This window comes from Myotis brandtii, unplaced genomic scaffold (genome assembly GCF_000412655.1).
Source record: "Myotis brandtii unplaced genomic scaffold, ASM41265v1 scaffold280, whole genome shotgun sequence".
NCBI classification, from domain to species: domain Eukaryota; kingdom Metazoa; phylum Chordata; class Mammalia; order Chiroptera; family Vespertilionidae; genus Myotis; species Myotis brandtii.
In genome coordinates, this window is record NW_005360677.1 from 268,732 (window position 1) to 293,790 (window position 25,059).

Below are 25,059 nucleotides of genomic sequence, written 5' to 3' on the forward strand. Positions count from 1 at the left end.
GGCTCCCAGAGGGATGTCTGACTGCCAGCTTAGGCCTGATCCCCCGGGGAGCGGACCTAAGCCAGCAGGTAGACATCCCCCGAGGGGTCCCAGGCTGCGAGAGGGCACAGGCTGGGCTGAGAGACCCCCCGAGTGCACATTTTTGTGCACCGGGCCTCTAGTAAAAGTATATTTTAAGAAATAAAAGCATATTTTTAAAAAAATAAACAGATGAAATTAATTTCAATAATATTTTATATAACCAAATATTACAATCTCAACATTATCATAAACTATTGAGGGTTTTTGTTTTTCATACTGAGTCTTTAAAAGTGTGTTTCGCCCTAACCGGTTTGGCTCAGTGGATAGAGTGTCAGCCTGCAGACTGAAGGGTCCCAGGTTCAATTCCGGTCAAGGGCATGTACCTTGGCTGCGGGCACATCCCCAGTAGGGGGCGTGCAGGAGGCAGCTGATCGATGTTTCTCTCTCATCGATGTTTCTAACTCTCTATCCCTCTCCCTTCCTCTCTGTAAAAAATCAATAAAATATATATAAAAAAATAAAATAAAAGTGTATTTCACACTTACAGCACATCTCAATTAGGACCAGCCACATTTCAAGTCCTCGATAGTCCCGTGTGGCCAGTGGCTACCATATAGGCCAGCACTGATATAGTACATCCCAGATGCCCTGTGGAAGTGACAGTGAAGAGTTGAGGGAGCCTAGACTGGCATAAGGAAACCCAGGAGAAGATAGGGAATAGAATAAAAGAGACAGGTGGATAAGGGGCCAGGATTGCTGGTTCCTCTTAGAGCCTTTTGTTTTCACTGTGTTCATTTCAGATTTTCCATTTAGGTTCTCTTTTTGTTTTTTAAAGTTTCTCCTTTCTGCCATTTTTTCTTGTAGTTGTCTGTTTTAAAAAGGTTTTTTTTGGTTGGTTGTTTTTTGTTTGTTTTGGGGGTTTTTGATGCTACACGTGTACTTCAAGGCTGATTTCTCCAAAGTACAGCTGTTTTTATTATCCTCGGAATAATTTCACGATTTCTCCATTGCCTTAAAAAAAGAAGCCGCCTCTCTTGAGCAAATTGTTTCCCAATCACTATGATGGAAATTAAGATTAGTAAAGGAGAAGAGATGAAAGATAATTACAAATATCTTTGTTACAAATGTCATTCCATTTTGAAAGATACTAGGTAATTTTATATTTCACATTCTTATATTTACTCATAGTAACTTAATTTAGTGCACCGCAGTTTGTTTCATAAGCCAGTATTTCTTTAGTTCTCTAATTTTTTATTTTAAGCGTGAAAGGGAGACTTAAACCCTACCTCTATCACCTGTCACTGAAACAGCATTGAACAATCATTCCTTTACTCAGATTTTGTCTAATTATACCTGCTACTGTATTTTCTAGAGTTATCAGTTGAATTACTCCTTGAAAATGTACCATTTTTTATTTTTTTTCTAAGATTCAATGATGTACTTTGAGTTTTTTAGAGAAAGAAGGATAAGCGATGGAACCTGGGACATTTTTTGGAAGTGATTTTTTGTTCTTGGTGGAGTTCATCAGCACAATGGAAATAAATGCTTGTGTGCCTTTACTGAGCACATTTCAAAGCTGATGTTTTCTACTGTTAAATATTTTATCTTTTTATTCTTGGCTTTTGCCATCTTATCAACATTGCTAAAACTGAGGGACTCATTCCTGATGAGACCAATTAGGTTTTATAACTGTTAATACCATCTTTTATCAAGCAATTAGCCAAATGAGATATTTTTGTCTCCTTTCCTATCACATAGATTCAAGGACAAAGGAATTGTGTCTTGAAACTACTGCCTTATTGACTATGTATATGTTCCTTTCTTTTGCAAATCATCAACTAATGCTAACACTATTACACCCAGATAATGGGCTTTGTAAAGTCGAAAGTCTCCCAGTATCTTCCAGTTTCTAGGGATGTGCTGTCCTGTTGAGAGAGATCCTAAAGAAACAAATGGTCTTTGATTCTTATTATCATTAATAAAAAGTCTTCAGTTACATTTTTTTATTCTTTAAATTTATTACAGAGTATTGCAAACATACACAAAATTAGATAGAATAATATAATGAATCCCCGTGAACCTAAGCCCAACAGCCTTCATCCCATGGCTAATCCTTTCAAATCCATATCCACTTCTTTACCTACCTCCTTTATTACTTTGAAGTAAATCCCAATCATCATTTCATTGGTAAATATTTGGTTATGTATCTCTTTAGGATACATGTGTGTTCCTAAGAACTTTTAAAGCATAATCTCAAAAAATTAGTACTTCCTTAATATCCTTTAGATTGAACCCTTTTTTTTAAAATATATTTTATTGATTTTTTACAGAGAGGAAGGGAGAGGGATAGAGAGTTAGAAACATCGATGAGGCTGCCTCCTGCACACTCCCTACTGGGGACGTGCCCGCAACCAAGGTACATGCCCTTGACCAGAATCGAACCTGGGACCCTTGAGTCCGCAGGCCGACGCTCTATCCACTGAGCCAAACCGGTCAGGGCTAGATTGAACCCTTTTTTAATAGAAAATTGAATAGTATTATTCATATCTCTACTCATTTAGATTTAAAATGCACTTACATTACGTTGTATGTTCTAGCTTCTATTAATATGTCTTCTAAGTCACATTTATTCACTCTCTAATTCACAAGTTCCCAATCTGTATACTGTGAAAAGTCTCTGACCCTCAGGGGAGCTAGGGCAGGGCGCTAGCCCAGTGGGTCATACAGATCCTACATTTTCTGAATACGCTATATCATGGGGGGAGGAGGGTGATTGGCAAGTCCTGCTCTGAGGAACTACTTCTTGTGTTAAGGCAGAACAGAGTAGTTCTACTCTTAACCTTGCTCAAATTCAGAAAAAATGACTGCACCAAGTGTCAAATGACAAACATAAAGTAATTTAGTAACGAGTTTAATGTCCTCTCTTCAAGGGAAAACAATCTATGTTCTGGGCTAGCACAGTGCCTCACAAGCAGTGGAGCACTCTTCCTGAGGGATTTAGCACAAGAGCGAGGTTTATAGAGCATTGGAAGAGGCAACACCGAAAGGACAGGATTGACTAGAAGGTCAGGGATTTCCTTATACTAGAGGTCCTGTTTGTGAGAGTCAGTCAGGTAAGCTGAATTGGAGATTGTGATTGATGTAGGTTAGGTTTCCATGGCAGTGAGGCATTTCCTATAAGTACTGGCTGACTTAGGTTAGATTTGTGTCATGGGCTGGGCCACTGGGACAGCCTTCGTTTTGTGGGTCCCAGCATACAAATTACCTTTATCACACTTAAATAACTACCTTTGCTTAGAAGTACTATAAACTATTTAAACTTCTACGTGGTGTGTTCCCATACCTAATTGAAGTGTACCTACCCTTATTTAGTTGTCACATAACTCAGGAGTCTTCAGACTTTTTCACTCTTGTAATTCCTAAAAGAATTTTCACAGACAATATCCCCTTATACATTTTTAAATTGGCATCTAAAATATTCAAATAGAAGTTTAAACAGTTGTATAGAAAAATCTCTTTGTATATATTGACATTTTAAATACTGTAGCCACTTTGTACCGACCATATTCATATAAATAATTTAAACAACTTTAAAAAGTAATTTGGAGATTCAACTTTGAATTGGGTATTAGATAATAGCAAAAAGTTGTTTTTGTAAAATGTGATGAAGGCATTTGGGCTCTATAGGAAAATGCCCATTATTTTAGAGATACATTCTAAAATATACTTAATAATTGGTTGGAGACAGGTTTGGCTCATAATACACACTTCTGAGAATTTAGAACAGCACTTTTCTAAAGCCAATGGTCAGGTTTAATTAGTTACCTTGAGTAAAGTGGAATGTAGGAAACAACTGTCTTGTAAAAGTCTTTATATTTCTTGATGCTAATCATCTCTCTTTATTTATGCTTTATTTATTTACTTACTTATTTATTATTTTTAATCCTCACCCGAGGATATTTTCCCATTGATTTTTTTTTTAGAGAGAGTGTAAGACAGAAATATCGATGTGAGAGAAACACATTGATTGGTTGCCTCCTGCCTGCTCCCGGACCACGGCCCAGACTGGGAGGCTCCTGCAACCAAAGTACATGCCCTTGACCAGAATTGAACCCAGGACCCTTCAGTCCACATGCCGACACTCTATCCACTGAGCCAAACCGGCTAGGGCTATTTGTGTGTGTGTTTTTGTTCTTTTTTAATATGTTTTTATTGCTTTCAGAGAGGAAGGGAGAAGAGGGAGAGAGATAGAAACATCAGCACATAGGAAATAAATGCCTGTGTGCATTTACTGAGCCCATTTCCCCACTGGAGAATTGAGCCTGCAACCCAGGCATGTGCCCTGACCGGGAATGGAACCCTGACCTCTTGGTTCATGGGTCGAAGCTCAACCACTGAGCCATACCGGCTGGACAGTGTTTTTTGTTGTTGTGTTTTTAAGATAAGGGCTCTCTTTGCTTTCATATCACTCAAAAGCAATAGCTGGAAATATTCTTGTTGCAAGATCAATTAAGATTCAGGAAAATACCTTATTTTCTAAGTTCTCTAAGATACTGCTGTTAGGTTCCAGTTGGATGAGGAAGGACGGGTAGATCAGATTAGCATGGAGCAGTCGTGGGAAAAGGGCAAATCCGTCTTTTCTGTGTATGTCTGTGCACATAGGTGACATGTACAGCCATGATGGAAAGGCTGATGAACCAGAATGGGTAAAGACAGAGAGAGAACAATTTGTTGAGTTTCGAGATAAGAACCGAGACGGGAAGATGGACAAGGAAGAGACCAAAGACTGGATTCTCCCATCAGACTATGATCATGCAGAAGCAGAAGCCAGGCACCTAGTCTATGAGTCAGACCAAAATAAGGTAAGTCTGGCCAGGCCCCAACAATCTAGCAGTGATGGAAGTCTATTCCTGGGGGATTGCCTAAAAAATCCCGATTAAGGTACATAAAGCATTTGTGGTCTTAATTAATCTAAGTCTGCTACCAACCTAAAGTTGGTAATTAAAAGCTTACGGGGCAGCAATCCCTTTGCCCAGTGTACATAGCATTGGAGGAATTTAGGCTTCAGAAAAGAACCTCTGTATATAACATGCCCGGCATGTATCATCTGTTCTCTATGGATCCCCAGGAAATTTTTTTCTCTCTTTTTTTTTCTTTTTTACTTTGTTCTTTTACCAATTACAGGTTCATTTTGCCTACTCAAAGCTGGTTATTTCCTTCTTAAATCAAATATGCTTTTTAGAATTAAGTCCTTTGTATGAGGTTATAAATAAGCTTTTTCTGGAGCCTGTTAATATTGTCCTTAATCAATTATCTGAGGTATTTGGTTCATTAAAAGAGTGGTGTTACCCATCCAAATTTAGGGATTTTTAGTATCTGAGCATTCTTTTATCTAGGCTAATCTTCAGTTTCAAAAGCAGTTTCTTGTCATGAAGCCTTTTTAAGGGTCAGTCTGTTTTGAGGTCTTACTCACAGACTTCAGTAGCCAGGTGCTGTGTCCTGTGAGGTTTGTAAGAAAAAGAAACTCATGCAATCATCCCTTGGGAATGTGGCCTAGATAATTTTTTAGATGAGTATCTGAGCCTTCATTTGGGGTTGTGCCTGGAATCTGATTGGTAGCTGGAACATAATGGAGGTGAGGACTCTGCTTGATATTTGCAGACTTTGTTGTTCCTGTTAGGCAGTGACTTGATTCATTCTGAAGTATTTCACCCAGTTCTTTACTATCTACCCTATGTAGGAGATGTCCACCTTTGCTCCAAAGGGGGGCATTCTCTCCTAAAGAAACCTGTATCTCTAGCGTTGAGTTGTTGAGCTATATTATTTCTAGCCTTCCACTTTTAACTTTCTTGATAAGAAAAAGGTATTAATTGCGTGTGTGTGTGTGTGTGTGTGTGTGTGTGTGTGTGTGTGTGTGTGTGTGTACAGGCCAGGAATGGAGGGTATAGTTCACATATCATTTACTGGGAATTAGAATCTTAAATCTTGCCAAACCACTGTTGATCTATAGTAGTGTTTCTAAATTTGGAATGGGAAATATATCTGCCTCAATTCACTGTTCTCTAATTTCAGGATGGCAAGCTTACCAAGGAGGAGATTGTTGACAAGTATGATTTATTTGTGGGCAGCCAGGCCACAGATTTTGGTGAGGCCTTAGTACGACATGATGAATTCTGAGCTGCAGACAGAGGAACCCATGTTTCTTCAAAAATAATTTATTTTTACAGCTTCTGGTTTCACATGAAATTGTTTGCGCTACTGAGACTGTTATTACAAACTTTTTAAGACGTGAAAAAACATAACGAAAACCATCCCGTCCCCATTCCTTCTCCTCGCTGAGGGACAGGAGGAAAACTGTGCTTCTGAGGAACAACTAATTAGTACACTTGTGTTTGTAGATTTACACTTTGTATTATGTATAACATGGTGTTTTATTTTTGTATTTGTTCTTTGGTTGGGAGTATGATATGCAGGATTAAGATCCTCAACTCATAGGCAAAAATTAGCCCTTCACTCTTTCTCAACCCTTACCATGTAATTTTTGTAATTATGACTTAATTACTTTTTTAAGCCTGAAATCATTAAGAAATGTTTGGAAGAGAGGAAAAAAGAAAGAAAATATACCCCACTCTTTATATTTAGAAAAATGATAATCTTGCCTATTGAAAAGTGTATTTCATCAATAGTAGGGGCCATATATTTTATTCAGTTCAGCAACTGATCGTGGCATTATCTAGGCAAGGACAGAGCCCTGTGCTGTAAGAAAGCTTGGCTCAACTTGATTTTATTCATCCTATTTTTTTTTCTTCCCTGTAGGACTAGCTGTTTGCTAATTTTGTCAAGCACAGCTGTGGTCGGAAGCATTAGGGCCAGTGTCCTGAAAATCAAGTATTGAATGTGATCTTTTTACAGAGCTATACATAGAAACAACTGGAAAACTAAAGGAAAAATACAAGTGTTTTCAGGGCACACTATTTTTTCTGGGTGTGTGTCTGTTGAAGTGCTCAGGACTGTCTTGCCTATTGAATCACTGTAAGTGCCCCATTTGGCTCCTATTCCCCAGATGTTCCCAGGAATTAATTTTGCTTTCACTGCGGTTAAATTGTGCTTCTTGCCAATCATGTCATTGAAAGTGCCTTTAACAAGAGAAATGATGACTGAATGAGGACTTTCTTAAGAAACCCTAAGATAAAGAGAAGTTGTTTTGGACCACCTTTTATGAAAGCTTAGAGCCTCCCAATGTAGTGGGGATTTTTTTTTTCTTCTCTTTCAGACAGTGGTTAAATAGCAGTATTAGTGTTGCAGTGTTTTTATTTTGTGGGCCGGTTTCTAAAAACCACATGCTGCTGAATTTACCAGGGATCCTCATACCTCAGAATGCTAACCACTTACTCCCAGGCCGTGTCTGTGTCAACTAGAGAGCTTGAGTCAGACTCGAAGCTGAGAGGCCTGCAGAGAGGGCTCTTTGGTTTGAGGACCGTTGCTTACCCTTCCTGCCTCTGACCCATCACTCCCTGTCCCCCCACCACCCCTGCCAAACGAAAAGCTTATCTTGGATCAACAGATTGCCAGTCTTTATCAAAGAGAGACACCTTGTAGAAAGAGCTGAAGAAACCGGCCCCTGTTCCCAACTCACTCGACCCCTGTTTTACATAACACAAGCTGTCTTTTTGGTCCCTTCATACAGATGGACCTCTTTTGAGAGAATTTATTGTATTCCAAGTTTTTAGCCCTCAGGTTACTAAGATAAATATATATAACTAACCTTTATTATTTCATATATCTTTCTGGATTATATTTGGGTGGTGCTGGGTGATTATTATAACCTGAATTTAGGTGTATCCTTCGGTCTTCCATGATCATGTTGAGGTGGGCTACTTGGCCTGGTGAAAAGCCAGATATCATGTAACTTCACCCCAGCCTTTGCATTGAGCTCTTGAGAGTGGATATACTCTTTTAAGTTTAATCCCCATATAAGGGGCATGGAAATTCTCTGCCTTCCAGATTCCCCATTTTTATTGTTAAGAAGACCAGAGATAACTAATATGCCACCAACCCTGGCTTCGTTAGAGCACATCAGGACTGGCAGGGGAGCCTCGCAGCTCACAGGGCAGGGAACCCAGGCCTAATGTTACAGTCACACTTAGAAAGCAAACCTTCATCTGCTGAGACAGCGACTGCTGGGTGCTCAGCAGCAAGCGTTGTACTCAAATCTCGAATGACCCCCTGGATTATGTTTTTGGTTTAAATCAAGCCTGGGGCTGGTGGACAGTCGCTGCACACCCATATTGTGTGTCCTGTGAATGCTAGCTCTCTTGAATTTGGATGTTGGTTATTTTTTATAGAGTGTAAACCAAGTTTTATATTCTATAATGCAAACAGGTACCTATCTGTTTCTAAATAAAACTGTTTACATTCGTTGTGGAGTATGTGTGGCCTTTATTCACTTAAGAAATAGAATGCTTGCTCGGAATTATGAGTGCTCTAAAATGTCAGAAAAGGAGCTCTCCTGGAAAGGTTATATACCCCTTCCTCAACCAGAGAAGTCACTGCCTTCTTCCAAATTGGCTACTCTTCTCTTCCTGTTCCTGAAATCCCTCATCGTCCTCACTGCAGTTGTAATCCCTCTCTCTTCCCTTAGGCCGTATAACTGCTCATTACATAGGTAGCTGACACCAAACACAAGCCACTCCCGAATGTACACACAACATTTATCCTGATTTTTATTTCAAAAAGAATCTTTTTCAAAGAGGAAGTATAAAATATAAGGTAAAACAGTTTTTTGAACATTTTGGCGTGGTTTATAAATGATACCAAAATGTGCAATTTTATTTTGAGAACATAAAGTGATTTAAACTGTTAACTTTGGTAAAATACACCTCTTAAGATAGATATATTGGTTTAGCCAAATAGGCGGAGAGAGGGAAGGGAAACACCTGGAGTGAGCCATGCTGGCTCGAGCCCATGGACCTGGCTGTTGCTGCCAGAGCTATACTGACGATGGGCATATACGATACAGCATAAAGAAATTCGTTCAAACTCACATTTGGGGTCTACTGAAGGTTTTATTTGTTTTTTCTTTAAGTCTCTCCCATTTCTAAGGTGTTTTCTCAGAATGTATCATCGCAGAAGGGAGAAAATGTTACTAAAAAGGGAGGTAATTGTTACCCATACACTGAGAACCCAACCACACTCCTTTATAGATGCCTTGTCTGTAGAGATGAGTCTGCAAGTGCTGTGAATCTTGCCACTTAGTAGAAACATGGTTGCTGCAAAGGGCTTGATGTGTTCCGAGATGGACCCAGCTGGAACGGTAGCTTTGTAGGGAAGAAGGGAATAATAGGGAAACGGAAAATCGATCCCCCCAAATGGTCATCACGCCCCTTCCCATCTGTTTTCTGCATGGTTAGTAGTTTGGTTTTTAGCAGAGAAAGTAGAAATTTCCTTAAATGTAAAATCCTAATTGCTGCAAATAGTCCAATATGGCGCCTTAGCTGGGGCCCACTTGGCTAGAAGAGAGAGTAGAAACTTCCGTTTTCTGGGAGCTGGACATGTCAGACTCATCTGTCCTGGACTTCCCACACACCATCTCCATCATGCAAGCCCGGAACTGGAGAGAAAGGGCAGAATTGGAGATAGCCCCCTCGGCAGACCAGAACAGGAGATAACATCAGGAACTATGGGAAGAAATTTCTCTTTTGTATCCCCAAATAATGCCCAGGATCTCCTCAGGTGGTTTTGAGTATATCTTCCCAGTTCTGAGACTGGTTAGATTCCAGTCCAGGACTTCTCGCTCCTTGTCTACATAATCCTACACATTCTGGCCAACTCACTGTTGGGGAAACTCATAAACTTGCCTGCCTCCTAGGAGCACTGTGAGAAGCAGCCCTAGAGTAGGTCCACCCACCCACCCTCCCCCTTCCTAGAAGGTCCTTCCGCTGGGGAAAGGACTGCCAATCCTGTTTCCATCCAGATTCACATTCGTTTTGAATCCATCTCAGGGACTGAAGAAATAAGATAATTCTCAAGACAGGAACTCTCCTAGAGCTTAGATTTAGGAATTGAGGGATAGGCCACCTGGGACCTTCAGATGATAAGCTGCTTTAGATTTTATGCATGTGATTTCTGTGCTCCACACATGCTCCTGCAGCCTAGCAGTTGGACAAGAAAGGATTAAGAACTGAATTGGAAGGACTAGAATGTAAGGGAGCTATCAGTTTTTCAATAAAACAGAAAACCTTTTCACTTATCCTGTCCTTTGGAGCAACTCAATTTTTATGGCTCAAGTTCTATCTTCCCCGGGTTCTATGATACTGTCTCGATGACCACACCTTCCTCCCTGTGCTTCTATGGGCTTCCTAGGCTACTAAGTGTTTCTGTGGCTTCCCTTGTTCACCCCTAACCCTTGGAGTACAGTCTAAGGTACTCGGAGTTAAAAGTCATTGGTGACAAGAACCAGGTCTTACAGACTAGGGTCTCACAGGAACGTGAATGGGGAACTTTACCTGCTTATTCATGAAGCAGTAGATGATGGGATTGTAGACGCATGCACTCTTGGAGAAGAAGGCAGGAATGGTGACAAGCCGTAAGTCTAGCCCGTGGTTACGGTTGTTGACCATATACATGGCCAGGGCAGCATAGGGCACATAACAGAGACAAAAGGACCCCACCATCACCACCACCATGCGGCTCACCTCCCGCTCAGCCTTCTGCGTCGAGGCCGACTCCTGCTGCTGGGCAGCAACCTGGGAAAAGCACAGAGAACACCATATCTTCTCCCCAGCCCTCAACTCTCAGATCTCTGGAGGATTTTTGTTTTTTATCAGGGGGGGCATCTGCTCTAATTGCTTCTCTTCTGCCCCAGTTTCTGGCCTAGTCCCCATGGCTCTCCCTCCGTGAGGAAGCCAGGATGGAGGCGGCTCTGGTCTGGGTCAATGGAAGGGATCACATGCATGTCTTGACATCTATATTTGAGCAGGGGTGACTCCACCTTAGTCTTCATGCCATTTCATCATTCTGCCTATCCCCACTTCCTTCTTTGCTTTTATTTTATTATTATTTTTTTAATCCTCACCCGAGGATTTTTCCATTGATTTTTAGAGAAAGTGGAAGAGAAAGGGAAAGACAGAAATATCTATGTGAGAGAAACACATCAATTGTCTCCTGCATGAGCCCCGACCAGGGCCCTGTCTGGGGAGGAGTTTGCAACTGAGGTACGTGCCCTTGACCAGAATTGAACCCAGAACCCTTCAGTCTGCAGGCCAATACTCTAACCTGGCTATGGCTTTTCCAGATATGTTCTAGAACATTCCCCCACTCTTCCCTCTCACCTGGAGTCCCCTGGCCCTCCCAAAAGCCACTCACAGCTCTAAGGGCCCCCAGCAACTGAGAGTAGGAGAAGCAGATGAGGGAGAGAGGCACAATGAAGCAGAAGATGAAGAGGAACCAGGTATAGTACTCGCTGCGATATTTGGTGCCCACGGTGTACCAGTCGGGGCCACAGGAACATTGCAGGCCCTCGGGGATGAACCTGTAAGGGACCAAACACTCACCCACTGGACGGCACTTGCTCACTGCGGGGGCCACCACAAGGATGTGGAGTGGGAGCCGAGATTCCTGCATTGGGGTCTCCATGTAGAACCCAGGGGATGCCCACTGACTGGGCGGGAAGGGCTTTCTGTGCTCACCAGCGAAGGGTATAACAATTTGAACTGAAGAGTAGACTTTAGGATTTGTCTCCCACAGCCTTTTCTCTCACCTACTCCACCCGTTCATTAAAAATTAGAAATAAAAAAGAAGCTTTACCCAACTCTTTCCACCCACACCACCCTCAGCTCTGAGCAATGTCAGCATCACTGCCCTGGGCTCTCACCGGCTCCAGCCAAAGAAGGGTGGGATGGAGACGCCAATACCAATGGTCCAGGTGGCCAGAACCACTATCAGTGCGTGCTTGGAGCTGAAGCGAAAGCTGCCAAAGGGCTTACAGACGACAATGTAGCGCTCAAAGGCCAGGAAGGCCAGTGACCAGCCTGTTACCAGACCTGTGGTGAGACGTGAAGGTAATCGGGTAGACAGCCCACCTCGCCTGGCAGACGGAGTGAATTACAGAGTGGGGCAAGCACGGGAAGACAGGGTTGGACTAATGGGTGGGATAGAATTTGGGATGCAGTGGGTCAACTTTCTAGTCCAGGCTTTATATTCCAATATGCAAAAGAGCACCAAACTCCCCTAGACTCCTCTTTTGGGTTGCACTCCGGGTCTGCAGGCCGGTCCCTGGTTCCAATCCCAGCTCAATGTCCTTTGCCTCCCCCAGCCCCCTTCCCCAGCAGTACCTGCTGTAGAGCCCAGGAAGGCCTCCAAGGCACAAACATGGCGGCCGAAGACAAAGTATCCATGGCAACTGGCAATGAAGACAGTGAAGACAGAGAAGATGCAGAAGAGGAAGCCCCCCAGGGACACATTGACCAAAATATAGTTGAGGGGCTGTCTCAGCTTCTTGTAGCGCAGAGTGGCCACCAGCACGGTGGCATTGAGTGGTGTCCCTGCAAAGAAGACAAAGCCCATGAAGGCTGCCTGGAGGTGGAAGGCCCAGACTGGGGCAATGTGGTACTGAGGCCCGTCCCACGGTCCCACCGAGGAGATGTTCTTGAACAGATAAAACTCCTCCTCCCCTGACATTTTGCTCATGGAGGTCCCCCACCCCGTCTCATTCCTCTTATAGATTACCCTCCCCCCACCTCACCGGAGAACCCAGCCTCCAAAGCCACTTTGGGTTCCCTGAATGGTCAGCGCTGATCCTAAGCCTCCTAAGGACAAAGTTTGGGATTAGAGACCCCCCCAAACCCCCACCTAAACCTCCTTTTGCAGCCCCAAAGCCGATTGTGTGTCCTTCAGAGGATAAAAGATTGGGCTCAAAGAATCCGGACATGCACTACTAGGGACTGGGGTGAACAAGAGTCAGCTCACGGAGCCTGGGAGATGCTGGCCCATACTTAGTAAAGGTGCTTACATCACTTTTTTTAAAAGATTTTTTATTGATTTTTAGAGAGGGGGGAAGGGAAAGAGAGATAAATATTTATGTGAGAGCAAAACATCCATCAGCTGCCTCCTGCACACTCCCCACATGCAGTTGAGCCTGAAACCCTGGCAGCTGGCAACCCTTCGGTGCCCAGGACAATGCCCAAGCAACTGAGCCCGCCGGCCAGGGCTTCCACCACTCTTTCATTTTCCCTTTGAATGGAGCTCTCAAGGGCACCCACTCGATTTAGCTTCTGGCACCACTCCCTCCTTTTAGATGTCTGCATCCCATCTGCCCCTTGGTGGTGGTTGCCCCTAAGTCTCCCTCTCCAGAGATCAAGGGCTCTCAACCCGCCTGGAACCAGCCTGGGGCTGCAGGAAGGGACGGGGAACGGGGAATGTCCTGGGAGCACCGTAGTGCACAGCCTTCATGGAAGGGGTCCGTCGAAAGCATCCCGACGGCCTCTGTTTCTCCACGTTGAGTCTGCCCAGAGAGTATACCTTTCCTGCTCAGACCCCCGCAGCCAGGCTGAGGTTGGTTGGAGCACTGTCCCTCTCACACCATGTTCATGCCTGTCTCTGCCCTTAGCCCAGCAGTGCCCAAGCTGCCACAGTCTTTTCTCCCGTCCGCTCGCCCACGTCCTGCCCGGCCTTCACAGCCTGACTGGCCAAGACCCCTTCTGTGAAGCCCACCCCAGTGATGCCAGCTCTGCTGTAAACCCCACCTACACTTGCACTCAATACTGCACGTCAGCCCTTAGGGCTGCATCTTCTTCCCCACCCCAGCACGCAATAAATGCATAGATGAAAGTGACACACCTTCCATATAGGTAAGTTAGAGTGAAAGGATGGCCCGTAATGGCAGAGTAGTATATAGTTGATGATTCCCCACCAGAGGCAAGAATTATAAACTCTGGACAAAATAGGAAAAACAACTACTTGAAAGCACTGTAAAGCACCCAGACACCTGGGTGAAAGAAGCCAACTACATTTAAATGGGTCCCCCCCCCCGGGCACCCCTCAGTCTAAATGACAAGGAACAGCCTTTGTTGGCTTGAAGAGTCCAAGGACAGAGTCTGGGGCTCCAGAGCCACAGAAAGTGGAAGGTGGGCTTCCTGCAGTGAAGGAGGCCACAGAGCGGGAAGCCTTCAAATCCGCATATTAACGCCCCTCAAATCCTAGGCTGCCTGCTGAGCTCTTCAGGGAGCATCTCCAAGGACCCCAGGAAAAGGGTGAGCTGTGGTGAAAACTGAGCAGAGATTTGAGTTTGAGTTCGATTCCCGCCAAGCGAAAGACACTGGACAAACACCCGCATTTCCATCTGAAATTCCCACAATGCCACACCTTACGACTAAAATCTATGTCCCGTGAATGCCGAGCTGGAAAGGCTAGATGGAGACTTGTCAGCCGCTCTGAAAGACTGACATTTTTACACACACACTCCCCACAGACACTCACCCACAGGTGGGGTTCTTGGCAGAGACCCAGCTAAGGTAAGGGCCTGGGAATTGCAAGGCCCCTTGGCCTCCACTAGATTGTCTGAGTCAGCACAACCCTTCCCCTGGCAGGCCCTTGGGACCTGGACCAGACAGAGGCCACTCCTGAAGGCAGTGTTTGCAGTGCCTAACCCTGGACAGGGCACACGGCCCTGGCTGAGTGCAGGGAGTCAGCCTCAGCTGTCTGTCTGCTGGGCTCTGCTGAGCTGCCCGCCTCGGCCAATGGTTCTGACAGGAGCCTGCAAGGGCAGCCCCTGGGCTTAGGCTCCGCCCAAAATGTTGTGGTGAGAAGACACCAGGCCTTCTTACTCCACTGTCCAGGACAGGTGGCTGCCCGTTGGCCTCTCCATCCCCTTCCAGACAGTCCCTTCTCACCCTATTCCACCCACTTCAGAAGTAAGGACAGGCCTGGCAGGGTAGCCCAGTTGGTTAAAGTGTCAACCCAATACACCAAGGTTGTGGGTTTGATCCCTGGCCAGGGCACATACAAGAAGCAACCAATGAATGCATAAATAAGTAGGACTACAAATTGATCTCTCTCTCTCTCTCTCTCTCTCTCTCTCTCTTTCAGATAAATAGAGGAAATGGGTCCAAGTTAGGGGCAACCCAGCCCCAGCTAAGAGGGGCAGATAAGCATAGAGCAGTGATCGCGAACCTTTTGAGCTCGGCGTGTCAGCATTTTGAAAAACCCTAACTTAACTCTGGTGCCGTGTCACATATAGAAATTTTTTGATCTTTGCAACCATAGTAAAATAAAGACTTATATATTTGATATTTATTTTATATATTTAAATGCCATTTAACAAAGAAAAATCAACCAAAAAAATGAGTTCACGTGTCACCTCTGACACGCGTGTCATAGGTTCGCCATCACTGGCATAGAGTCTCACTGGCACCTAAGCAAGGGACAAAAATCTCCAGAGTCATCGAAGCCGTGGAGTAGGAGGAGGGAAGCATGGGGTAAAGAAGGAGGGCAATGACATAAAAACAGGAGACATTTAAAGTCTATTTCACATATATAGTGTCCTTTTCAGGTTTAAAGTCACTTTTTAATTTAGGAACATTATAATACACCAAGGCTTCACAGAAGGTCATATTAAGTATGGTTAGACCAGGGTTCCCGACCACAGCACTACTGCCGTGTCGGCTCAGACAATTGTTTGTCGCGGGGCTGTCTGCTCACTGCAGGATGTTTCACTGCCTCCCCGGCCTCTCCCCACTAGATGCTGACAGCAGCACCGCCATCCCAGTCATGCTAACCAAAGAAGTCTCCAGACACAGCAGTCCTCTGAGAGGCAAAATCTCCCTGCTCCCCTCCCTCCCCGCTGGCTGAGGACCATTGGTTTAGACCAGTGGTCGGCAAACTCATTAGTCAACAGAGCTAAATATCAACAGTACAACAATTGAAATTTCTTTTGAGAGCCAAAATTTTTAAACTTAAACTATATAGGTAGGTACATTGTTATTAATTAGGCTACTCCTAAGCTGGCCTTTGCTAAAAACGTCCTCAATCTGATTGAGGTACGTTCGCTGAGGTCGACCCCTTCCAACTCTCCCATCCATACTCGTCTTGTATAGTTGTTTCATCTATCTCGTTTCCGAAAACCAACTTCTGCACATGGGCCACGAAGTTTCAATCGCACTGTACGTGCGCGCCCGCACGTGGTATTTTGTGGAAGAGCCACACTCAAGGGGCCAAAGAGCCGCATGTAGCTCGCAAGCCGCGGTTTGCCAACCACTGGTATAGACTTACAAATGCCCAGAACTGAATGGAGAACAGTCAAGAGAAAAGTCGTTTTTCATTCTAAAAAAAGAAAAGTTCTAGAAAAAGAGCATATTTTCTGAAGAGTTTCAGGGTTCCCCCTTATTTTCTAGGAGCTTATTCCAGGAATAGTTTATTTCCAGTAATAGTTTAAGAGAGGTTGCAGGCATATAGGGGACACAACAGGAAATCATGCATCAGACATCAGAGCAAAAGAAAAGGGACAACAGTGGACAGTTCAAGAGACAGGAATGAAACTGAAAGTGACCACCCTGTGAGGTCCCTGAGGATGGACCACATGTGTGCTTTCCAGCAGCTGCTCATTTCCATAATGCTGTGTCCAAAAAGCAAACGCAAACCAACTGTTCTTGGGAGTAGGACAGACAGTAATGGCCCCTCGGGACTTCACGAAGGAGACGCTGGTGTGATCAAATAAACCATGTCCCCAACAACTGCTCTGAGTAGACATCCCAGTTTCACGGGACTGGGCCAGCTCCTGACTACTACCCCTCCATAGGGACTCGACCCAAAGCACAGTTTGGAAGTGGACATAAACCAGAACCATCAGGATGGGGCCGATACCAGTTCTGCTGGGCTGCTCTGATCCAGGGGACATTTCAGCTCTCTGAAATGCATTTCTCCCTATTCTCTCTATTGTTTCTCTCTGCTTAGTTTTGTAATAATGTAATTTCTGTTTTGAGTGAATTCTATATACGTCCAGAGCTCAAAAATTCAACTAGTACAAAGGAATATACGGTGAACAGTAAGTTTATTTCCCAGCCACCCAGTTCCCCTCTCCAGAAGCAACCGGTGTCCACTTTTTGCTCTGTTTTCTTTTTTTATTATTGATTTTAGAGAGAGAGAGGAAGGGAGGAAGGGAGAGAGAGAGAAACATTGATTTGTTGTTTCACTTATATATGCATTCATTGGTTGCTTCTTGTATGTGCCCTGACCAGAGATCGAACCCACAACCTTGGCATATTAGGATGACACTTTAACCAACTGAGCTACCCTGCCAGAACACTTTTGGATATATATATATATATGTTTTTATTTATTTCAGAGAGAGGAAGGGAAAGGGAGAGAGAAACATCAATGATGAGAGAGAATCGTCGATCAGCTGCCTCCTGCAGGCCCCCTACTGTGAATCGAGTATGTGCCCTGATCAAGAATCGAACCATGACCTCCTGGATCATAGGTTGATGCTCAATCATTGAGCCACACTGGCCGGGCTTTGCTGTGTTTTTGATGTGTGTGCTACATGCTGTTGAGGTGGCTCCAACTTCTGGTGACCCTATGAATGAGCCATGTCCATGATGTCCTGTCCTTAACAGCCCTGCTCAGCTCCTGCAGACTCATGCCTCTGGCTTCTTTTATGAAGTTGGTCCATCTTGTGTTTGATCTCCCTCTTTGCCTGCTGGGTCCTAGCATTATCGTCTTTTCCAAAGAACCCTGCCTTCTCATGATGTACCCTAAGTAGGACAGCTTTAGTTTTGTCATTTTTGCTTCCAGTGATGCTTCAGGCTTAATTTGCAGGGTGGGGAGCATTTTTTCTGCCAACGGCCATTTGGATATTTATTACATCATTCATGGGCCATACAAATTATCAACTTAAAAATTAGCCTGTGATATTTGGTCAAACATTTAATTAACTCATCCCTAATGCCTTGGCAGGGTCAGACCACATGATTTCTCAGCCTTTAAAGGTCCCATGGGCCGGATGTTCCCCACCCCTGGTCTAGGGTATCTACAGGGCTCTCCTCCAATCCCATACTTATTTTTTCTTTTGATTTATCTTTATTGTTGAAAGTATCACAGATGTCCCCTTTCATCCCCTTCACCCCACTCCCGTCCCCTCCCCCAGGCCTTCCTCCAACCCCATATTTCAAATGAATCAATCCTTTTCCTATCAGCTATCTTTACTGTCCGACTTTTGCATCCATACATAGTAACTGGAATAAGAGGGTGCAGATGATCTTGGCCTCCGTCTCCAATGACACATCTTTGCTCGTGATGACCTTTCCTAATTCTTCCATTGCTGCCCTTCTGGGGTCTCTGGCCTTCTCTTTGTTTCTTGGCTGCAGTCTCCATTTGAATTGATGACTGAATGAAGATAAGCAAAATCTTTAACCATTTCAGTCTCTTCATTGTCTTTGTTAAGGTGCTCACAGTGGCTTGAGATGGTGTGTTGTGACAATGTTGCCTGTTAACCTCTGACCTGTGGGGCTCTCCATATAAGAGATAAGAAAAAGGTTGACATGCTCTCGTGAAAATGAGGAACCATCCAAGGGTTCGCCTGACTGAAAGCTACCCTCATGATGGGGGGAAAGTCTCAGAAGTAGATTCTCCCCAGAGGATTCCATTGGTGGCTTTTTAAATGCAGAGAGAAGTCATTTGGGCCCGAAATCCCACTGCCCCTAGAGCAGCGGTTCTCAACCTGTGGGTCACGACCCTTTTGGGGGTCAAACGACCCTTTCACAGGGGTCGCCTAAGACCATCGGAAAACACATATATAATTACGTATTGTTTTTGTGATTAATCACTATGCTTTAATTATGTTCAATTTGTAACAATGAAATTGGGGGTCACCACAACATGAGGAACTGTATTAAAGGGTCGCAGCATTAGGAAGGTTGAGAACCACTGCCCCTAGAGCAAGGCCACAGTCATTTTAACCTGGAAAGAGAATGCATGGTCGGCGCTAAGGGGTTTCCACCAGGGCAGCACTCCTCTCCCCGGAAGCCCACACCAGGAAGCGTGTGTGTGTGTGTGTGTGTGTGTGTGTGTGTGTGCGTGTGTGTGTGTGTTGGGGGGGAGGGTGGGGGTTATGGCTGACACCGTGACAGAGGAATGATTACTGGTATTCAGTGGGCAGAACCTTGCTCCAGACAGGCCACACAAAGAAGAAGGATCCTGCCCCAAATTCCAGCAGCACCTCTGGAGGGAAGCACTGGCTGGGGCCCAACGCTGGTCTCAGCCCTGAAATATTCTCAGTCAAATCCCCCTCGGAGCCCTTGCTGGGAGCAACCTCACTCCCTGGCACACCCACCAGGATGAACAATGCAGGGAATGTCTGCTGAGGTAATGGAACAACGCCTTGAGTGTGCTTTTATTTATAAGCCACTTTAAAGCTGGGGAACGGCTACCCAAAAAAGACTCTGGCTTTAGACTGGATGAGCTGTCGCCTTTTTCTCCGGCCATGATTAGTTAGCAGAGCCAACTGTCTGGTCCAGACACTCCTGGGTGGAGATAATGAAATTTTACCCCCTGGGTAGAAAGGAATGCTGGCCAATCCATTCTCTAAGGTGGGGCCATTCTTCCTGCTTATCCAAGAGAGGGACTGGCTCAGTAGGAAGCCTGCTTACATGGACGGCGGGTGGGAGTGTGTCTTCAGGCTTACGGTTTCTACTTCAAGCCAAGGGAGGAGGATTCACCTGAATATCTGTTGCACTAGCGACTTTTTGTGTGCAAACTCCTGACTTTTACTCATCCGTGCATTCCACAGACATTTGCTAAGTGGTGCTGTGAGGATGAAATGAGATCCACCTGGTAAAGTGCTTACACCGAAATGCTGGGAAATCGTTTGTATTGTCAGCATGGCTGCCAAGTGCTAAACACAGGGCAGGAACCAAAGGCCAGTAAGACAGGTCTCTGCCCCCCCGGAACTCCCAGCCTCAGGGAGGACATTTCCCCTGGGAGCAAGCAGGGTCCCTGGGTGTGATGGGTGAGTCTCCCACAAGGCCCCGCTCTCTGAGGCTGACCTCCCAGCCACTCCCATTTGGGAAACTCTCAGCCCAAAGGGCCCCCACCAGGCCTCCCTTGGCCGTGGGCAGGATGGGCAGCGGAGAGAGGGAGGGTATTTACCGGATGTACGTATCCCCATCTTTGGTTTTCTAGAAAGTCTGGGTAGCAATGTGAACTGAATTTAAAACAGGCTTCCATTGAAATAAATGTGCCTCTTCTAAGCTAAATTTAGGCAAGTTTTTTCTTACATTGGGGCTGGCACCAGCCTCACCAGGTTGTTAGAAGGTGAAATAGGATCTGTAAAGCCAGGAGCCCCAGCCCATCGTAAGCATTAAGTGGCAGCTTTCCTCTTGTGTATTCCCCTGGCCCTCATGATGCCACCATAATAACCCGGTTCCTTTATAGATCTTTACAGTGTACAGAGCGTTTTCACAGACATTGTCTCCCTGGATCCTCAAAACCTTCTGCAAGGCAGACAGGGCAGGTGTTACTTCCCCAACTGACAGGTGAAGAAACTGAATAACTCAGCAAATTTCACACAGTGAAGGTGACCTGGGCAGCCTCCCGCACCCACACCCAGGGGGCTCTTCGGTTTGGAGGGTTTTTGGTGGCCTGATCCTGAGGTAAGACAGAAGCCTGGTTCGTCATTGGTGCAGGAGATGCCAGACAGGCTCCCTGAGCCCTGGGTTTCCCTGGACAGTGGTGGCTGCTGGAGGCTGGCTTCCTCTCTGCCCTTTCCCAGCAGCACCCTAGGAACTCCACGTGGGAGCCCTGGGGAGACTGATCACGGGTAAGGAGGGGCCCTGCCTAGAGTACCGGGTTTCTGTGTAGCCCTGAAGTGCGACGGGGAGGAGCAGGAGAGAGCGAGGCCTAGGGCGTGCAGCCAGCCTGGGCTGGGAGCCAGCCTGGAAAAGAGAAGCCACCTCTGGAAACCACACACTATGGCTGAAGCTGATGTGGCAGGAAAGGCACATCTGGCAGGAGGCAGCTATAACAGGCTCGTTGGTCTAGGGGTATGATTCTCGCTTAGGGTGCGAGAGGTCCCGGGTTCAAATCCCGGACGAGCCCTGCTTTTCCTGGATTTATTTTTATTCTGCCCTCCCCACCCCGACCACACACATATATACTGCCTGCCCTTTCTGGAGTAGAAGCACATATATGGCCTAGGTCCCCGTGTAAAACCCAAGCTATGAAATGCACAGGATTCAAAGTCCAAAAGCTAAGATTCAAAACTGAGTCTCAGTTTTCCTCTCGGCAATATGGGAGCAGTAATACTTATTTCTCAGAGAAACTATGCGAAATCTTTTTGCAAATTATAGTGCACTTTACAGACATACAGATTGTTAGGAATAATAATAACAACACAGGAAATCCAGAGTGGAACTTCTGGCAACATGGCAGACTGAATTAATGTGGCTATCTCCTCACCCAGCCCCCCTCAAACACACACACAAATTTGCATAAAATAGAATTTTAAAATTAAAATATGGACAATTGCAAAAATTTAGTTTAAAAAAAAGAAACCCAAATATTAGACTTAAGGAAGGAAGACAAAACCAAATAAAAGAGGAGAGGAGGCTGTCCCAGTGGCCATGGTGGGTTTAGACAGGGACCTGAAGCTGCATTTTAATGCTTCTGGTTATGGGATATGTGGCCTCAGCCCACCAGAGATAAGGCGCTGGGGCTGGACCCCCTGCATAAAGCTCAGAACATCAAAGATATACCTTCTCCGTGGAAAAAAAACTAAAAACTACACACACCAGTCCACAGAAGCAGAGAAAAGGAAAAGAAGCCCTGAGAGATTGAAGTCCCGAGTCTGAGCAAATGCTTGTATTGCATCCGGATTTACATTATCTGATTGATGCTGATTCTCAAGCAGAGAAGTTAAACAGAAATCTGGTTTTGGACTCTTGAAATCCCTAGGAATACCACACAGCCCCACAGAAGCAAGAAAGAGCTCTGTAAGAATGTTTTCATAGGCCAGAACATATGGGGGACACACTCTCTCTCTCTCTCTCTCTCTCTCTCACACACACACACACACACACACACCTGCTATAGAAGAGCTCACAATAAAATATTATAAACTAGACAAGGAAGTAATCAACCATAAGAAAGAGTCAGCAGACACAACAAACAGAAGAATTAACACTCCCAGAACTGTGCGTAATAGAAAAACACTATATAATAAGTATACTTAAAAGCACTAAAAATTAAACACAAGAAAATAAACCACAATAAAAATATTGGACTATGAAAAAAGCAGCTTATTGAGAGGGAAAGATAAAACATTAAGAAATGAAAGGCATATCATTGAAATTAAAGACTCAATGATGTATTAAACAGTAGACTAGACCCAGTTGGAAAGAGAATTAGTGAATTGGAAGATAGAGCTGATGAAATCATTCAAAATTTGGAGGGAAGGTGATGAAATAGAAAATATGAAAGAATAGTTAAAAGACATGAGGGAAAGAATGAGATATATATATATAAAAGCCTAATATGCAAAGTGTCCCCTTTGGAGTTCAATAGCTTGCTATGATGTGCGCTGACCACCAGGGGGTGGTGCAGAACAAAGGGCTGCTGGTGGGCAGCCGGCAGCAGCTAGGGACCCTACCTGTGCACAAATTTCATGCACTGGGCCTCTAGTATAAAATAGGGGCTCCTGAAAGAGACAGGAAGAATGGGGGGAATGTAATATCCCAAGATAATGGTTAAGAATTTTCCAAAATGGAAGAAAAACACAGGTCTCAGGTTGAAGAGTCCTGAGCTTATAAACACATTGTGGCAAAACTGCAGAATACTGAGGAAAAGAAAAAAATCTTAAAAGTAACAAGAAAAAAAAAGGCTTGTTTGCCTAGAAAAATAATAGTTATATTGGCTGACTTCTTATTAGCAACAAAATATTATAGAAAAAAATAAAATATCTTCAAAAGATCAAGAAAAACCTGACAACCTCAAATTCTCTGCCCACGAAGTTTCCACTTAAATGGTGTGAAGTAAGGAAGTTTTAAGACAGTGGCTCAGAATGTTTACCACTTGAAAACTTTCACTGAAATGCCACCAAAGGATATACTGTACAAGAAGGAAGGCGTGGAATGCAAGAAGGCATGGTGAGCAGAGAAATTTATGTCAGTGAATCTAATCAAGCACAGAAAGCCACTGGTAAGAATGTAAATTGGTCAAACAGCTTTTTAGAGCACTGTAGCAATAACTAGTAAAGTTTAACTAGTGACGTTAAGCACATATTCTCTGACCTAGAAATTCTACCTCTACGTATCTACCTTAGAGAAGTGCTTACATATATGCCAAGGAGGCACCCATAGCACTGTTCATGGCAGCATTGTTTATAACCCAGAAAACTGGAAACATTCTAAATGCCCCTTAGCAGAAAGAGGAATAAATAAATTGTGGTACCAGTATATTCAAACAATGAAATTGTATTCAGAAGTTAAAATTCATGAATAAATGTAAAACATTTTTGAGAAAAAAGAAAGCTTGCAGAATAATGTATGCGGTATAATACCATTTAGATAGATTTTAAACACAAGTCAATATTCTGTAGTGTTTGTGAATATATATACATAGAGAATAAAACTGTAAAACTATAACTAGAAGGGCTATCTCTGAATCAAATATGGCAAGAAATGAACAGAAATTGGATTTCAGTGGATATTCATTGTTATTCACTGTATCTCTGTATTTTTCTGCATGTTTAATAGATTTACATTTTCCCCCTTCTAACAAAGGGATCTAGGCATTTAGAAATAAGGGTAAAGGGGGATAAATGGTTGCATCAATCCTGAGAGGATGAGCTTTGGGATGGATTAGGAGGGAGGCTGAGTCCTGAGTCCAGGGATTACAAGGATTAATTTAGATCATCTCCCTCAGCTAATCACCTGACACCCCCACCTCTGCTGGCACTTGGGAGCTGCATCCTTGGGCCCTGGTCCACTTCCCTTCCCCCCATAGCTGCTGAACCTTTCCCTCCTGCCCCCTAATCCTGCCCACCCCCCCTCCACCCCATCCTCAACCCAGTGCTGGTCTGGCCAGGATTTGCCCATATTTGGGTCCTGAGAATAGATTGGTTCGGATCTCCCTGAATGCCCTCCTAATTGAGGGTGAAAGCTGACCTGCAGGCCAAGAGCCAGGGAGAAACTAGTCTTAATACTCAGGATCAGAGCTCCCCGAGGAGCGCTTGGACCCCAGGTGTCATAGTCGACAACGTCCTCCCTTGACCTTCCCTCCATCAGTCGAAAGGTCAGCGGTGAACATCAGCTGCTGACCGCCCTGGCTGAGGCAGAACGAGGAGCTGCACTAAGGCAAACCACACAGCCACGGGGCTTGCAGCACTAGGCTGTCAGTCACCAGAGCTCTCTGCCGCCCACCCTCCCAATGCCAACCCCTTCCTCCCTCCCTGACAATTGTCCTGCTCCCCAAGTCTGGGCAGGTCTGCTATCTGCAGCCGACCCTCCGGAAGGGTCTGGGTGGGCTACTTCAACAACCTTTCCCCGACGGGATCACGTTGACCACAGGATATGGAGTGGAATCCTGATCTCTGGGGAGCAAATGAAGTCTCCATCATCTCTCAGAGCGCTCGGCTAGAGGGATGAGAGGGAGAAGGGAAGGAGAGGGGGAGAGGAGAGGAAGGGGAGGGGAGGGAGACTCTTATAGGGCAACGTTATCGTTATTGGGCAACATTTAACTCCCTAAGCGTGAAATCATACTGGGAAGTCTTAGGAACCTCCAATACTTTTCTGGAGGCGCCGGGACGCCCCTGTTCCTACGTGCGCGCCGCTCTGTCCCTGCTGAGACCCGCAGAGATGCCTGGGGGACAGACAGTCCTCGGGTGAATAACTGAATCACTGAAACAAGCCCTTTGGGCTTCCACATCTACAAGAGGGAACATCAGCAGTTCCCACTCGAGGCGGCTACAGGCGTGGGGTGCGTGCATCGGGGCTGGTGGCCCACGGGGTTGGGGCCAGGGCGGGAGGCAGGGCGGTGGGAGAGGAGGTCTTC

The 25,059-nt window shown here is 44.9% G+C and overlaps 3 protein-coding genes and 1 non-coding gene across 6 annotated transcripts in view; 3 read left to right on the plus strand and 1 right to left on the minus strand.

Annotated features, from left to right (window-relative positions):
• CALU (calumenin) overlaps positions 1-8,439 on the plus strand; it is a 37,868-nt gene extending 29,429 nt beyond the window's left edge. For both annotated transcript variants that reach the window (XM_005868918.2, XM_005868919.2), the window contains exons 6-7: positions 4,684-4,883; positions 6,094-8,439. In XM_005868918.2, the coding sequence (XP_005868980.1) occupies positions 4,684-4,883; positions 6,094-6,198 (305 nt within the window). In that variant the 3' untranslated portion in view covers positions 6,199-8,439. The remainder of the gene's footprint in view (positions 1-4,683; positions 4,884-6,093) is intronic.
• A 281-nt stretch (positions 8,440-8,720) lies between these two features.
• OPN1SW (opsin 1 (cone pigments), short-wave-sensitive) lies at positions 8,721-12,712 on the minus strand. 2 transcript variants are annotated; one of them, XM_014541833.1, is made up of 5 exons: positions 12,354-12,712; positions 11,894-12,062; positions 11,386-11,551; positions 10,716-10,766; positions 8,721-9,631 (listed from the first exon to the last, which is right to left on the minus strand). In XM_014541833.1, exons 1-5 carry the CDS (start codon positions 12,706-12,708, stop codon positions 9,512-9,514), a joined length of 861 nt encoding a protein of 286 aa, XP_014397319.1. In that variant the 5' UTR covers positions 12,709-12,712; the 3' UTR covers positions 8,721-9,511. The 2 variants fall into 2 exon arrangements, with proteins under 2 accessions (XP_014397319.1, XP_005868982.1); XM_005868920.2 differs by having other exon boundaries at positions 10,527-10,766.
• An 8,324-nt stretch (positions 12,713-21,036) lies between these two features.
• On the plus strand, positions 21,037-21,108 carry TRNAP-AGG. Its single transcript has one exon. It is a non-coding gene; the product is annotated as a tRNA-Pro (tRNA).
• Positions 21,109-24,927: 3,819 nt separating this feature from the next.
• CCDC136 (coiled-coil domain containing 136) overlaps positions 24,928-25,059 on the plus strand; it is a 29,772-nt gene continuing 29,640 nt past the window's right edge. Inside the window, exon 1 of the mRNA XM_005868921.2 lies at positions 24,928-24,984. The gene's annotated coding sequence lies outside the window, so the exon portion shown is untranslated. The remainder of the gene's footprint in view (positions 24,985-25,059) is intronic.